Below are 18,422 nucleotides of genomic sequence, written 5' to 3'. Positions count from 1 at the left end.
GTAGTATGCGAATGTGTATTGACTACCGTGAATTGAATAAGGTGACAATTAAAAATAGTTATCCATTACCTCGGATTGACAATTTGTTCGATCAACTTCAGGGAGCAATTTATTTTTCAAAAATAGATTTGCGGTCTGGATATCATCAAATGAAGATCCGGGAAGAAGATGTTGAGAAAATCGCGTTCCGAACTTGTTACGGGCACTATGAATTTGTGGTGATGTCCTTCGGTCTTACGAATGCACCGGCGGCATTTATGGACCTTATGAATCGGGTGTGCCGACCCATGTTAGACCGACCGGTAATTGTGTTCATCAATGACATACTTATTTACTCTCGTAGTGAAGATGAACATGCTAAGCATTTACGCGAAGTTTTAGAGACTTTGCGATCAGAAAAGTTGTATGAAAAATTTTCTAAGTGCGAATTCTGGCTTCGTCGAGTGCAATTCCTCGGCCATATCGTATCGGCTACATGTATTCAGGTGGATCCCGAAAAGATTTCTGCTATTGAACGGTGGGATCGTCCGACTACACCAACGGAAATTCGAAGTTTTCTAGGTTTAGCCGGATATTACCGGAGATTTATACAAGACTTTTCTAAAATCGCTTCCGCATTACCCGAATTAACTCGTAAAAATGTGAAATTTAATTGGGATAGTGAACAAGAGTTAGCGTTTCAAACCCTTAAAGAAAAGTTGAGTTGTGCTCCGGTGTTGGCGTTCCCCGAAGGAGTCGATAATTTGTCAGTTTATTGTGATGCGTCTTTAAGTTTATTGTGATGCGTCTTTAAATGATCTCGGGTGTGTCTTAATGCAACGTGTGCGAGTTATAGCCTATGCGTCAAGACAACTTAAAGATCATGAAAAATCGTACCTTACTCACGATTTAGAATTAGCTGTTGTGGTCCATGCGTTAAAAATTTGGCGCCAGTACTTATATGGTGTTAAATGCCAAATCTGTACCGATCACAAAAGCTTAAAATACCTTTTTGATCAAAGAGACTTAAACAACCGTCAGCGATGGCACGATGATGATACTACTAAACACTACACATGGCACAATGGCACATTGTTGAGAAAAGGTAGATGGGTATTGGGGTCTGATGATGCTGTTGGAATGGATGCTATTGATCGTACCTTAACAGCTCGGGAAAATGCTCTCACTGTTCAGAAATTCCACCTCAAACGTGCTCAAGATCGAATGAAGAATTTGGCAGATAAGCACATGACAGATCGAGAATTTGAAATCAAATCATGGGTATATGTTAAACTCCAGCCACACATGCAATTGACCCTCGGAACACATAAACACGGCAAGCTATTTCCAAAATATTTTGGCCCATCTCAAATTATAGCTGAAGTTGGAGCAGTTACTTATAAGCTACAATCACCTGCACAAGCTCAAGTGCATCCTCTATTTCACATATCACAATTGAAACAACACAAAGGTGACCTACCAACTGCTATTGGCACAATTCCAGAAATTGATGATGCAGGCCTGATTGCAATTTCACCACTCAAAATATTGGACATGAAAATAATGAAACAAGGTAATCGAGCAACTGTTTTTGGTTTAATTCAATGGCAGAATCGGTCTTTGGAAGAAGCAACGTGGGAATCATTGGAGGAACTTGAACAACGATTCCCTAACTTTGATGTTTTGGCTAACGATTCTTGAGGGCAAGAATCATTTGAAGAAGGGGGTATTGATACGATGAATTTGAATAATTGAATGCCATGTGCTGAACACGTGTTTATCAGATTGAGAGTGCATGTGCCAAATACGTGTTGATCAATTTGGGGAAAAGTGTGCAGTGCACGTGATATCATCTTCAACAAACGCTTCGTTCAATCTGGTAATTCTGTTAGAATTTCGAGCAGTTACGACTACCTGATTACTAGTTAAACAGGACACAATTGTATTAGTTAGTTACGTTTTGACAATTGTAATTTATCTTCTTTCTTGTAACAACTCAATTTCGATTTCAATAAACTTTGTTGAACTCCATTGATTTTTCTTCTACTAAAGCTTTCAGGTTCTACGATTAGTTAACTCCGACTCAGTTAGAATCCAGGTTAACATATCACACTTGAGCCTTCTTCCACTGATGCTGAGTTTCTTACTGTTTTTCCCTTTAAGGAGTTGGCGTTTAAATTCTGTCGATTTGTTTGGTTAGAAATCACAGGGGTTCCGGCTATATGTGCGTCAAGGCAGAACATCGAGAAGGTCGCTACACATTTTGGTAAGGTGGTATATATGGCACCTAAGTCAGGTCAGTTACTTAACGTTGGTTCACTCTACGCTTTTGTCGATTCTGATAGATGTTTTAAAATGTACAGGATCGTCGTTTTCTGATAGATGTGAATCGGAGACTTGTAACCTTCGGGTTGCTACCCCGGTTTCAGTGGCGTATTCGAATCATCTCGCCTCCTCTCATGATGCGTCTATAAAAGTTACGGTTTGGACGATTTTGCAATCCACATCTCTATGTCAAAAGGAATTGGTTTTGTTGATGCCCCTTTAAATCATTCTGGTGAAGTCACCTTTATCGTTGCATTCTTATTTCAAGAATATTGATGTTTGTATGTCTGATGTTGTTCTAAATGCTAAGGAGAATGTTGCTTGTAATAAGGAGAATGTTCTAAATACTAAGGTTCAAGAGTTTAAATCAGGGGGATGAAAGCAATTCGTCATTATTTGATCGAGCTGGTTCGGGTATTTTTGGTGCTACTACTACTTCAATGAATCAGAATTTGCTATCAAATAAGGACGATTACTCGGTTTGGAAGACGACTACAATTGATGCTGATTCGTGTGGTGTTATTAACGATGGTTCTTCTGCTCACGGGCTTAACGAGGTGGAGAATGTGATTTTGAATAATCACAATAGGGTCTGTTTAGGACTTTAGGTCCAGATAGTGAAGGTTTTTTTCAGGTTAATGGAGTTGCCGCTGTGGTGATCATCGTCCATATCGTGTTCGATTTTCGGAGATCGATGCTGCTCTTGAGGGTCAAGTGTTTGGCAACAAAAAGAAAAAGATTAATGAGGTAGGAATTGAACAGTTTTCGGGCGAAAAGGCTGTTGTCAAAATCGGTTCAAATTCGTCTACCTTCGATGTTGGTATGAAAGTAGGGTGTGGTGTTGTGTTTGTTCGAGTGTTACATGTCTGGGTACTTGTCGGGATCGGGTCAATCTCAACAAGAAAGGTCCTGCCCCATTAAAAAGTTTTCCTCTTTAAATCGTGATGCAAAGATAGCCGTTAAAGAAAATTTAACAAGGGTAAGAGTACGTCTTTTCATTTACGTGACGAAGAGATGATTTAGCGTTTGGTGTTGCGGTTCAAGACATGTTTGATGCGGCATCGATTGCTGAATATGCTAAAGTGGACGGATCTTGCAAGTGATTGTACGTAAGTTCGGGGTCGGGACATGCATGAGCTCAGCAGGCCAGAGATGGAAGCCACCAGCACACCGCACTACGGTATGTTGGGTGACGTGCTGGATTAAAAAATGGTGTTTAGCACACGCGTTACAAGTGGTCTTATAGGATAGGTTATTTGGTCAACATTATAAAGTTTTGGATTTATATATCCAAGCATAGTTAAAATTTAATTTTACAAGTAGTTCTATATGTTAGAATGCACTTAAAAGAATTCAAGAAAGTCAACTTACCGTTTAGGGTAAGTTGACTTTAGGATCAGAAGTATGCACTTCATCATTTCCTGTTTTGTACAAGTCACAAGGCAACCAGTTTTCCTGTCCATAACAAACGGCTATAATCTGCCATTTCCTCTTTTGTAAAAGGGGTTCCAAAAGCTAATTTGGAGCCATACCTTCTATAGGAAATAGCTGTTAGAATGAGTTGTATAAATAATCATGTATCCAGCTTCATAATCAAGATTGTATCAATTCAAGCTCAATAATATAAACTGATCAATACAAACTCATTATAATCTGTTAATTCTTATTAATTAACATGGTATCAGAGCTAACGGTGTAGATCAAGGGATCAATACAACCGTTTTTTAGCTACAATAATTTACCAGAAGCAATTTAAGCTGCCATGTCAAGAATTGACGGTAGCTCAATAAATGGAGCTGTCATGTCAAACAATGACGGAAGCTCAATTAATCCAACAAATTGCATCAATTTTAATAGTTACCTGGATGTGCTTTGTCGGCCAGCAAAACAGGAACCATCGAATTTCATAGCCGAGACCAATAAAGAAACCATTCATGTAATCCATCATCATAAACCACCATTAGAACCTCCAAAATGTGTATATTGTGGTGTGTCTAAACACACAATAATTCAGTGCTTTGAGTTAATTGGTTATCCCAAATGGTGGAACGAGCAGAAACAAAGCAGGGTGGTGATAACGGGAGCAGAGACCACCGGCGGCCACCACGAGGTTACCGGCAACGGCAGCTCAAAACTTTCTCCAATTTTTAAAAGAGGTACTTCAAACCTTCAACCCTCTTATCAATTGTACAAATCGACCAAATGGGTGAGGATCCAATCCTCAAACCCTAAAATCCCAAATTCCTTTCACAAATTAGTGAAAAAAGGAAAACCTGAAAAGAAACCGAACAATCGACCAAATTCCTTTCACAATCGATTCCATTGTCTTGGAGAAACGATCGAAGAAGAAGGATTAAATCCTCCTTTTAGATCAAAATCACCAGGTATCGATAAAAGAGGAAGGAATACCTCGAATCCTAGTCATTTCCATCATCAGACCATAAATGAAGAGTTGAAAAACTCGAATCTTGATCTCAAATCCAACTTAATTGTAGAAGAACTAAGGGAGAGAGAAAGTTTAACAGATGAAAACAAAAACGATAGGAACCCTAATTTTGTGACTGGTGCCTGGCAAAGTAAACAAATGGGTAGAATAAAAGAAATGAATGGTGGGCTTAAAGGGAATAGAGAGGCCCAACAATCGACTGGGCTTAATGGGAAAGAATCAGTCCAGAATAATAAAAGTCAGCACTATTGTTTTGAAAAGGCCCAAAACTCTACTAATTTTGAAAATAAATATTCTACGAATAACTCGTGTTTTACCGGAAAAGCTAATATCATTGCAAATAACGTAAAAAGTAACGAATGGATTTTTGATTGTGGTGCTACGCACACCATGACCTTTGAAAAAACTGATTTTTGTTCCGAATCAAATCCTCGGGTACATAAAATTCCAACCGCTAATGGAGGGATTGTATCCGTAAAGGGGGCTGGGAGAATTGAAGTTACTCCGACCGTGAAATTATCTAATTGCTTATATATCCCGACCCTGTCTCATAAATTGTTATCCGTTAGCCACGTTACAAAAGAACTGAATTGTTCTATTTTATTACACCCTACTTTTTGTATCCTACAAGATATCAAGTCTGGGGTGATTATTGGGCGGGGCACTGAACGGGGTGGGTTATACTATGCAGACGAAGTAACCCAACAAGGCTCTGTGATGCTTGCACACGGAACACCTGATAGAGAAGCATGGTTATGGCATAGGTGATTGGGTCACCCTTCTGCCGGATACTTACACGCTTTATTTCCTAGCCATTTTACGCTTTATTTCCTAGCCTTTTTAAATCCAATGTTAATTTAAACTGTGAGACTTGTATTTTGGCTAAAAGTCACCAAAGTACATACAAACCTAGTAATACTAGGAAAAACGAACCTTTTGCTCTAATCCACTCTGATGTGTGGGGTCCTGCACCGGTTATTGGTGGGAGAAATTTCTGATACTTTGTCTTGTTTATTGATGACCATTCACGGATGACCTGGGTTTATTTTTTGACTCACAAATCTGAGGTGTTTGAAAAGTTTTCCCATTTTTATAAAATGATAAAAACCCAATTTAACAAGAATATACAAATTTTGAGATCCGATAATGGGGGTGAATTTGTCAATACTTCAATGAAACAATTTTGTGAAGAAAACGGGATTATTCACCAAACTTCTTGCGCTCACACTCCCGAACAAAATGGAGTAGCCGAACGAAAAAATCGACTACTCTTAGAAATGACAAGAGCTTTATTAATCGAATCTAAAGTTCCGAAGAGTTTTTGGCCCGAAGCTCTTGCTTCCGCTACCTATCTTATCAACCGTTTACCTACTAAAGTTTTGGGCAGAAAAACCCCTAAAGATACCTTGTCCCAATTCCATAACCTTCCAAATTCATTTAGCATTGAACCTCGTATATTTGGGTGCTCGGTATTTGTCCATATTCCAAAACATGAGCGTACCAAACTTGATCCTTGTGCGGAAAAATGTGTCATGGTTGGCTATGGAATAAACCAAAAAGGATATCGGTGCTATAGTCCAAAAAGACGTCATGTCTTTACTACAATGAACTGTGACTTTGTCGAAACCGAATATTTTTATGATACCCAACTCACGAGTGAGGGGGAGAAAGAGGACAACGACACTCTCAGTTAGATAACCTTGATACCTAAACCTGGAAACATTCAAATACCAACACCAAATTCCGATCCAGAATCATCAAATCCTGATCCAAAATCATCAAATCCTGATTCAGAATCACCAAATCCTTGTCCCGAATCACCTAACATTGAACCAAATGAAGTCTCCTCGAGTAATGAAGTTCAAGAGGAACAAAACAGTCAAACTCAAGATATACCACTTGACAACAATTCCACTTCTCCTAAAGCCACAGAAAGATATGTTCTACCACAAAGGTCCAACAGAGGAGTACCACCAAAGAGATACTCTCCAGAAAAGGAAGCTCAAGGATCCAGATACCCAATTGCTAATATTGCACACGGGAATCTATCAAATGAAGCACAGAAATTCAATTCTGCTTTATACTCTGAAGAAATTCCAGCTACAGTTGATCAAGCAATGAAATCTGACAAATGGAGAAAAGCCATGGAAGAAGAAATGGAAGCACTCAAGAAAAGTGACACATGGGAAAAATGTGTCGTTCCTCAAGGAAAAAAACCAGTAGGAAATCGATGGGTGTTTACAATAAAATACAAACCAGATGGTACCATTGAAAGATATAAAGCTCGACTGGTTGCGAAAGAATACACTCAGACATATGGGATCGATTACTCCGAAACCTTCTCACCAGTTGCGAAAATCGATACCATTAGAGTTCTCTTTTCTATCGCTGCAAATGAAGATTGGCCACTTCACCAATTTGATGTGAAGAATGCTTTTCTACATGGCGAATTAAAGGAAGAAGTCTATATGGAAGCACCACCGGGATTCAGTGACAACTTCAAAAACAGGGAAGTTTGTCGACTTAAAAAGGCTTTATATGGGCTAAAACAATCCCCACGGGCTTGGTTTGGGAGATTTACTTTATTTATGAAAAAATACGATTTCAAACAAAGTAACTCAGATCATACTCTCTTCTTTAAACGAAAAGGAAATTTGATTACATGTTTAATCATTTATGTTGATGATATGAAAATAACAGGAAATGATAAAGAGGAAATTTCTAACTTAAAAGTAAACTTATTTAAAGAATTTGAAATGAAAGACTTGGGCAAACTTAAATATTTTTTGGGGATTGAGGTGTTACGATCCCAACAGGGAATATTTATCTGTCAAAAGAAGTATGTTCTTGATTTTCTTGCAGAAACAGGTATGATTGATTGCAAACCAGCTGATACTCCAATGATTCCAAACCAAAAGCTATATATGGAAGATGAAGCTGATCTTGCTGACAAAGGGCAATACCAAAGGATGGTGGGAAAACTCATCTATCTTGCTCATACTCGACCTGATATAGCACACGCAGTTGGAGTTGTGAGTCAATTCATGCATCAACCACATGTTCACCATATGGAAGCCGTAATGAGAATCATCAGATATTTGAAGAAAACAGCGGATCATGGAGTTGTTTTCAAAAGAAATGGGCATCTAAGAACTCAAATATATACAGGTGCAAGTTGGGCTGGAGAAAAAGGGGATAGAAGATCTACATCCGGATTCTTTACAATAGTCGGAGGTAATTTAGTTGCATGGAAAAGCAAGAAACAAAAGATTGTTTCTCTATCAAGTGCAGAATCAGAGTTTAGAGGGATAGCCAAAGGAGTTGTAGAAGCATGCATTGTGGACCCGAAAACTACTAACAGAGATCGGATTTCCTCCAGAAGAAATCATTCAGATATTATGTGATAACGAAGCAGCCATTGCCATATCAGAAAATCCAGTTCAACATGACCGAACCAAACATGTGGAAGTTGATCGACATTTTATTAGACAAAAATTAGATGATGAAATCATTTCCCTTCCATCAATCAGATCCGAAGATCAGCTTGCTGACATCCTCACCAAATCAGTCAACGGAAGACTCTTCAGTGAAGTTCTTGGCAAGTTGAATATCGAGAACCCCACTATTCAACTTGAGGGGAGTGTTAGAATGCACTTAAAAGAAGTCAAAGAAAGTCAACTTACCGTTTAGGGTAGGTTGACTTTAGGATCAGAAGTATGCACTTCATCATTTCCTGTTTTGTACAAGTCACAAGGCAACCAATTTTCTGTCCATAACAAACGGCTATAATCTGCCATTTCCTCTTTTGTAAAAGGGGTTCCAAAAGCTAATTTGGAGCCATACCTTCTATAGGAAATAGCTGTTAGAATGAGTTGTATAAATAATCATGTATCCAGCTTCATAATCAAGATTGTATCAATTCAAGCTCAATAATATAAACTGATCAATACAAACTCATTATAATCTGTTAATTCTTATTAATTAACACTATATTGTATTTGCTTCGGTATAAATATGTTGTATTCGCTTCAGTTTAAATATGTTTTATTTGCTTTTGTTGAACGTGTTAAATGGAAAAGTTTCTTACAACCACCCTCAATGTCAATGTTCCAGTAGGATTTTCAGAAATAAAACCCATTTGTAAAGTGATCTGAAATAAAATTACATTAAAACCTTAACCATCAGTAGGATTTTCAGAATCAATCGCCGTTCGAAAAAAAGTGATATGAAATAAAATTACATTCAAACCTTAACCATCACTAGGATTTTCAGAATCATTTTCAGAATCATCTAGGCACTCAACAATGAATTTTACCGTATTTGACGCTCGTGGGGTTTCTAAGAGAACTTTTAGCATATGTCTATCTGCATCCTTACTAGTTATACTAATACCTATAATCGCCACCTTCAATATAGGTGACCTGGCCAATATAAGCTTCAAAAACTCCATCTCTTCATTGCAATCAAGCTCCAATTCTTTCAAATGCTCCAAACAAATATCTGAATACTCCATCGCTGTAAGGGAGTCTATTCCTAATGCCTCTTTAGAGTCTTCCATAACCTACATGAAGCGTGAGTCTTCCTTGTGTTAGTATAAGTTTCAACGAGAACTAAAGCAAACTGGATAGTTTAAAATTAATGTTTTTTATACCCCTCTAGCTTAAGTTTCTCCATGTTCGGCGAGCTCCTGATCAAACTAACAGCAAAAGGCAACCCATTGCCCATAAAAAATGACTCATCTAAATGCACGTATTTGAGGTGGAGTAATGGAGTTGGAATCATTGGTAAATAAGAGTCGAACTATAGACCAAAATAAATGTTAATACAGTAGATCCAACAGAGATCCTCTTTTCCAAATTAAATATATATAATATATAGGGTAAATGTATGTATACAAATATTACCTGACGAAAGTACTCATAGCTACTTTCAAGATGCAGCTGTTCAATTACTGGCATGTATCCAAATAGCTCACATATGAAAGCATGACTAAATATATGACTATAACCATCATCATCACTTGTATTGATATTAATCTGCAGCAATTTACAATTTTCAGATAATTTACGAAAGCCTACGACGATTAATTAACATATTCTAGTAGTAACTTACCATAGTGAAGCTCTTAAGTAATGGAGATTTTGATACAACATGTAGAAACAGTTCTTTAGAGCTGACTACACAGTCCAGGAATAAGCTTGTAAGCTGACCAAATCCATTAACTGTTGGTTGATGGTCAAGAATACAATGTCGGAGACTAATATAAGTCAACTGATTCAATGAGAAAAAAGATGAATGTAACTTATATAAACTGGGGTAACCCTCCAGACTAAGTGTCAATTTCTTGACGGTATTCTTCCTCGACAAATAAGTAATAATTTGGTCGATTTCAACACATTCATCATATATATGCATGAAAAGGGCGAATTCGAGTATCGAACCCTGGTGCTTTGACAGAACTTGGTTTATAGCATTAAAAACTTCATATTTCCTGGTTAACTCTTCCTTTTTAGTATTTTCTTCGTCCTCTTCTTCCTGCTGCTTGTCTTTTGATTTAATTAACATAAAATCCATAAACAAAAGTTCAGGAATTCGAGTCCAACTGTATCTCCAATTCTTTGAGAGGATGCTCGTCTTGACCGCATCTCTTGTTGATACCATACAGAGAATGCTTTCTATTATGTTTTGAGGAAGGCCGCTGATTAAATCTGAAGACGACGAACATTTGGCTTTCATCTCGGTATGATGGTTTCGTAGATCAATACTAAATAATGCTTCAAAAACTACTTCCTGTAAAAAACAATTTAAAGAGTACTCTGTTGAATGCACACAATATAAACAAAATAAATCACTTTAGAAACTAATAATTCATACATATAAGTCAAGCGTTCACAAAATCGGGAATAAAATTTATGTTACCAGCAGATAAACCTTATACAATTATGGAAAAACAAGGTTTTAGTTAAAAGAAGTTTCTAAAATCACTTGCGTATAGCTTGAATTAATTTATGTTTTGTTCAAAACAGACATCCTAGCAATACCTAAAACCTACTATACTGAAGGTATTCAGTTAGCATATTTTCAACTTTTCCTCAACGGTACAAAATAGACGCATGTGTATTTAGCAATTTTTCATATAAACAAAACAAAATAGACGCATGTGTAGCTTTTCTCACCAATCAATGTTTGAAACATAATAGGAGTGAGTGTAGTACCATAACAATATTAAACTGTACCGAACCCGCTATCATTTTTTACCTTTAACGTGGGTATCGTAGCGTTTATAATCAATTTCGGACCAATACGGTTCCGATATCGGAATAAGTACTATACCCATTTAATACCAAAATATATGTGACACTCAAAAAACCATTAATTTGGTCTGATAAAGAATTCCAAAAATATACACGACAGTATCAAGCTTTAAACATATTTTCTGAAGCATAAAGATATCTAAATTATTCTAAGTAAGTTATATATCCTCAACTTGCTAATGCAATTGAGACTAATATACAAACAAATAAGAATGAAATTCCATGGCTATCATTTTTCAAAATAAAGTGAAACAATTTCTAATATTCTATCATCACTAATATAAAAATAACTCACTTTAAATCTTAAGCTTCTTTTACACAGATTTTATTATACTTTCAATTCAGTGTATATGTGACATGTGTTTAGCAATGATTCATACAAACAGAACAAAATAGACGCATGTGTGGCTTTTCTCACCGATGAATGCTTGATACGTATATAAATATTAATTAATAATCTTCAAGTAACAAATAGAAATGACATATCATATAGTTGTATATATATGAATGATAGAATAATGGCTAATGTTATTGATTGAACAAATATAGTAACGATAATACACAAACATATAAAAGTCAAGACACCATCGCCCATCTGATCGAGTGATGGATAGTTCATAGACTCATAGTTCGAACTTCAAAACTACAATTATAATAACAAAAACAAAACATAAAAATCTAAAAGAAAAAATATGTTGATCAATAATTCAATGTTAAAGAGAGACGAGAGTTAACTTACATGTGGATTGTGGCTATCAAAGATTTTTTTTTTTTTTAGATATTGTAATTTGTAAGACGGCCGTGGATTTGGATGAATTGGGGTTTTGGTAGAGAAGGAAATAAGGAATAAAAGAAAACGACGGTTGAGACTCAAAAAAATAAAATAAAATAAAATAAATAAAAAAAAAAAAAACCGTAGGCGGTGAAAATTTAGGAAGGCCAAATACATATTTTTTTTTTTTTTTTTTTTTTTTTTTAAGGGAATTGATATTTCCAAACTTATTTATGATAGATACACACAAATTCACTAAACTACCCTTAATGATGTGTTATATAAATTTTTCATTTCAAATTATTGAAGGGTATAACTGGAAAATGACAACAAATATGTGTGGATCTATCGTAAACATGTTTGGAAATATCACCTCCCATTTTGTAACCTTTAAATATTATATAATTATAGTAATAGTAATAATCCAAATTTGAAGGGTGCCGTGTGAAATGTCCCGTTCTTATTGATTAAAAACGTTCCATATTAATTGATTTCGTTGCGAGGTTTTGACCTCTATATGAGACATTTTTCAAAGACTGCATTCATTTTTAAAACAAACCATAACCTTTATTTCATAAATAAAGGTTTAAAAAGCTTTACCTAGATTATCAAATAATGATAATCTAAAATATCCTGTTTACACACGACCATTACATAATGGTTTACAATACAAATATGTTACATCGAAATCAGTTTCTTGAATGCAGTTTTTACACAATATCATACAAACATGGACTCCAAATCTTGTCCTTATTTTAGTATGCAACAGCGGAAGCTCTTAGTATTCACCTGAGAATAAACATGCTTTAAACGTCAACAAAAATGTTGGTGAGTTATAGGTTTAACCTATATATATCAAATCGTAACAATAGACCACAAGATTTCATATTTCAATACACATCCCATACATAGAGATAAAAATCATTCATATGGTGAACACCTGGTAACCGACATTAACAAGATGCATATTTAAGAATATCCCCATCATTCCGGGACACCCTTCGGATATGATATAAATTTCGAAGTACTAAAGCATCCGGTACTTTGGATGGGGTTTGTTAGGCCCAATAGATCTATCTTTAGGATTCGCGTCAATTAAGGTGTCTGTTCCCTAATTCTTAGATTACCAGACTTAATAAAAAGGGGCATATTCGATTTCGATAATTCAACCATAGAATGTAGTTTCACGTACTTGTGTCTATTTTGTAAATCATTTATAAAACCTGCATGTATTCTCATCCCAAAAATATTAGATTTTAAAAGTGGGACTATAACTCACTTTCACAGATTTTTGCTTCGTCGAGAAGTAAGACTTGGCCACTGGTTGATTCACGAACCTATAACAATATATACATATATATATATATATATCAAAGTGGGACTATAGCTCTTAATGTTCTTCATGATCATCCAACCTCAAGAAATCTTTATTTCTTACAGTAGGTTATCATTCTAATACAAGGTAATAATCATATTCAAACTTTGGTTCAATTTCTATAACTATAACAATCTTATTTCAAGTGATGATCTTACTTGAACTTGTTTTCGTGTCATGATTCTGCTTCAAGAACTTCGAGCCATCCAAGGATCCGTTGAAGCTAGATCCATTTTTCTCTTTTCCAGTAGGTTTATCCAAGGAACTTAAGGTAGTAATGAGGTTTATAACATCATTCGATTCATATATATAAAGCTATCTTATTCGAAGGTTTAAACTTGTAATCACTAGAACATAGTTTAGTTAATTCTAAACTTGTTCGCAAACAAAAGTTAATCCTTCTAACTTGACTTTTAAAATCAACTAAACACATGTTCTATATCTATATGATATGCTAACTTAATGATTTAAAACCTGGAAACACGAAAAACACCGTAAAACCGGATTTACGCCGTCGTAGTAACACCGCGGGCTGTTTTGGGTTAGTTAATTAAAAACTATGATAAACTTTGATTTAAAAGTTGTTATTCTGAGAAAATGATTTTTATTATGAACACGAAACTATATCCAAAAATTATGGTTAAACTCAAAGTGGAAGTATGTTTTCTAAAATGGTCATCTAGACGTCGTTCTTTCGACTGAAATGACTACTTTTACAAAAACGACTTGTAACTTATTTTTCCGACTATAAACCTATACTTTTTCTATTTAGATTCATAAAATAGAGTTCAATATGAAACCATAGCAATTTGATTCACCCAAAACGGATTTAAAATGAAGAAGTTATGGGTAAAACAAGATTGGATAATTTTTCTCATTTTAGCTACGTGAAAATTGGTAACAATTCTATTCCAACCATAACTTAATCAACTTGTATTGTATATTATGTAATCTTGAGATACCATAGACACGTATACAATGTTTCGACCTATCATGTCGACACATCTATATATATTTCGGAACAACCATAGACACTCTATATGTGAATGTTGGAGTTAGCTATACAGGGTTGAGGTTGATTCCAAAATATATATAGTTTGAGTTGTGTTCAATACTGAGATACGTATACACTGGGTCGTGGATTGATTCAAGATAATATTTATCAATTTATTTATGTACATCTAACTGTGGACAACTAGTTGTAGGTTACTAACGAGGACAGCTGACTTAATAAACTTAAAACATCAAAATATATTAAAAGTGTTGTAAATATATTTTGAACATACTTTGATATATATATATGTATATATTGTTATAGGTTCGTGAATCAACCAGTGGCCAAGTCTTACTTCCCGACGAAGTAAAAATCTGTGAAAGTGAGTTATAGTCCCACTTTTAAAATCTAATATTTTTGGGATGAGAATACATGCAGGTTTTATAAATGATTTACAAAATAGACACAAGTACGTGAAACTGCATTCTATGGTTGAATTATCGAAATCGAATATGCCCCCTTTTTATTAAGTCTGGTAATCTAAGAATTAGGGAACAGACACCCTAATTGACGCGAATCCTAAAGATAGATCTATTGGGCCTAACAAACCCCATCCAAAGTACCGGATGCTTTAGTACTTCGAATTTTATATCATATCCGAAGGGTGTCCCGGAATGATGGGGATATTCTTATATATGCATCTTGTTAATGTCGGTTGCCAGGTGTTCACCATATGAATGATTTTTATCTCTATGTATGGGATGTGTATTGAAATATGAAATCTTGTGGTCTATTGTTACGATTTGATATATATAGGTTAAACCTATAACTCACCAACATTTTTGTTGACGTTTAAAGCATGTTTATTCTCAGGTGAATATTAAGAGCTTCCGCTGTTGCATACTAAAATAAGGACAAGATTTGGAGTCCATGTTTGTATGATATTGTGTAAAAACTGCATTCAAGAAACTGATTTCGATGTAACATATTTGTATTGTAAACCATTATGTAATGGTCATGTGTAAACAGGATATTTTAGATTATCATTATTTGATAATCTACGTAAAGCTTTTTAAACCTTTATTTATGAAATAAAGGTTATGGTTGGTTTTAAAAATGAATGCAGTCTTTGAAAAATGTCTCATATAGAGGTCAAAACCTCGCAACGAAATCAATTAATATGAAACGTTTTTAATTAATAAGAACGGGACATTTCAGTTGGTATCAGAGCGTTGGTCTTAGAGAACCAGAATTTTGCATTAGTGTCTCTTATCGAGTTTGTTAGGATGCATTAGTGAGTCTGGACTTCGACCGTGTTTAGTTGAAAAATGATTGCTTAACAAATTTTGTTGGAAACTATATATTTTTAACATGTGAATATTATGTGATATATTAATCTCTTAACGCGTTTGATATTATGTGATAGATGTCTACCTCTAGAACAAGTCCCATTGACTCACCTAATAATAATGAAGAGTCAAATGTAAATTGGAATGATTCGTGGACTGATTCACAAGTTCCCGAAGAGGAACCGGAAGAAGAGTCGGAACCGGAAGAAGAATCGGAACCGGAAGAAGAATCGGAACCGGATGAAGAAATAGAACCGGTGGGGGAAATAATAAAACGGTTAAGTAAAAGAAAATCCTCAACCAACCGACCAAGGTTAATTATGGTCAATGGTGTTTCCGCCAAGGAAGCAAAATATTGGGAGGATTATCAATTCTCCGATGAATCGGATTCCGACGAGAATTCCGATGATGTTATAGAAATTACCCCAACTGAATTTAAAAAGGCAAAAGAAAATAATAAGGGAAAGGGCATAAAAATAGAGAAATCTAATTCCAACCCCGATGAACTTTATATGTATCGTCAACCCCCGAAGTCCTTAAGTTGTAACAATGACCCGGGAACCTCTAAACCACCAAGTTTTTCTAAACCAATGTGGAAAATTACGGCTCGTATTAGGGGAACATCATATATCCCTAGAAACTTGGCAAAAACGAACCAAAACCGAAGAAGAAGAAACGAGCGAGTCGGAATAAGATAGTTGTATTCGTGTGGTGTAATATATGTAATATAGTGTGCTTATGCTTTATGATATATGTAAAAATTGCTTGTATTAATAAGTATTTTTTTATGAATCTAACTCTTGTCTATTTTACAGTTTAAAAACACAAAATGGATAGACAACCCAATATTTTAAGAGACCTACCCGGAGACATGATTGATGAAATCTTGTCTAGAGTCGGTCAGAATTCCTCGGCACAACTATTTAAGGCGAGATCAGTTTGTAAGACATTCGAAGAACGTTCCAAGAATGTCTTGGTTTATAAGAGACTTTCGTTTGAAAGATGGGGGATATCACATTGGGAAACCCATAAGTTACGATGTGTTTATTTTGACGCATATATTGCGGGGAACCAAAATGCTATTTTACGCAACGGGTTAAGAAATTATTTTGACTCAATATATCCGAATATTGGACTTCGTGATTTAGAAAAAGCGGCTAACATGCAACATAAAGAAGCATGTTATGCTTACGGATTAGTAATGTTCGCTTCTCACCAAAGCGAGAACAAGAACATCGGGCTACAACTATTAAAAAAAACGTTTCCACAAGTGACGGAGTCGGTAATTGGGGTAAGAAATGAGGTTTTTAGATTGTTACGGGACTGTTGGACATTACGTAACCCTCGTCCCTTTGACGACGTTACAACACGCTGTCTTATCAACGGCTATAATGGTTATGTTCCACAAGACCAAGGATGGGAAGTAATCCTAGTAAAACCAGAATGCATGACTTGTTTCTGGACGTATGAATTACGTGTCTTTATTGCCTTTGCTGAACGACTTGTGTACTAGCTAGAATTATCTTCACAACCATATTGTATCAAATTTATTGTGTGCTATATTTCATGCTATATGTAAAATAAGCGGTATTGTAAGTTTGTAAAATATTGTGAAAAAGTTTGAACGCGAAATATTATTATAATCAGTTTTTCATATAGAATTGTAGTAGTTGAATTGTATATTAGCTACTAAGTATGAACTTAACGGGTAGGTACTACCCGAATTTAAACTTATAAAACGCTAATATGAAGAAAAAGCTTTTATAAATGAGTTCATATTATGCTACGAAATACTATTAACTACTCTTAATATTCTGTATGATTAACTCGTTCCATTTGACTATTTTGAAGGAAATGGCACCGACTACTCGACACACCGTGAATATGAATGAAGAGGAATTCCGTAGTTTTCTAGCTTCAAACATAGCCGCAGTACAGGCTGCGCTACATACCAACAATAACCTTGGATCTAGCAGTACAGGAAATCGTGTAGGATGCACCTACAAAGAATTCACTGCCTGCAAACCTTTGGAATTTGATGGAACCGAAGGACCGATCGGATTGAAACGGTGGACCGAGAAGGTCGAATCAGTGTTTGCCATAAGTAAGTGTACTGAAGAGGACAAAGTGAAGTACGCTACGCATACCTTCACAGGTTCTGCGTTAACATGGTGGAATACCTATCTAGAGCAAGTGGGACAAGACGATGCGTACGCACTACCGTGGTCAGCATTCAAGCACTTGATGAACGAGAAGTACCGTCCCAGAACCGAGGTCAATAAGCTCAAGACAGAACTTAGAGGGTTACGAACCCAAGGATTTGATATTACCACGTACGAAAGACGATTCACAGAATTGTGCCTATTGTGTCCGGGAGCATTCGAAGATGAGGAATAGAAGATCGACGCGTTTGTGAAAGGATTACCGGAAAGAATCCAAGAAGATATAAGTTCACACGAGCCCGCCTCCATACAACAGGCATGTAGAATGGCTCATAAACTAGTGAACCAGATTGAAGAAAGAATTAAAGAACAGACTGCTGAAGAGGCCAATGTGAAGCAAGTCAAAAGAAAGTGGGAGGAAAACGGTGATAAGAATCACCAATACAACAACAATAGCAATCGCAACAATTATCCCAACAATCGCAACATCAATCGCAACTACAACAAATGGCCCAACAACAACAACAACAACAACAACAACAACAACAACAACAACAGCAACAGCAACAGCAACAGCAACTACAACAATCATCTCAACAACAATAATAACCGCAACAACAACAACAATCAGAAGCAGCTATGCCAAAGGTGTGAAAAGTATCACTCGGGGTTCTGCACCAAATTTTGCAACAAGTGTAAAAGAAAT

The 18,422-nt window shown here is 35.8% G+C and overlaps 1 protein-coding gene across 1 annotated transcript; it reads right to left on the bottom strand.

The window, feature by feature from the left end:
* Positions 1-9,385: 9,385 nt before the first annotated feature.
* On the bottom strand, positions 9,386-11,887 carry LOC139902134 (F-box/FBD/LRR-repeat protein At1g13570-like). Its single transcript, XM_071884787.1, has 4 exons — positions 11,804-11,887; positions 9,863-10,540; positions 9,655-9,786; positions 9,386-9,550 (listed from the first exon to the last, which is right to left on the bottom strand). Exons 2-4 carry the CDS (start codon positions 10,484-10,486, stop codon positions 9,386-9,388), a joined length of 921 nt encoding a protein of 306 aa, XP_071740888.1. The 5' UTR covers positions 10,487-10,540; positions 11,804-11,887.
* Positions 11,888-18,422: the final 6,535 nt, after the last annotated feature.

The sequence above is a fragment of the Rutidosis leptorrhynchoides genome, chromosome 3, assembly GCF_046630445.1.
Source record: "Rutidosis leptorrhynchoides isolate AG116_Rl617_1_P2 chromosome 3, CSIRO_AGI_Rlap_v1, whole genome shotgun sequence".
Lineage (NCBI taxonomy): Eukaryota > Viridiplantae > Streptophyta > Magnoliopsida > Asterales > Asteraceae > Rutidosis > Rutidosis leptorrhynchoides.
This window is presented reverse-complemented; position numbering and strand designations above follow the sequence as displayed.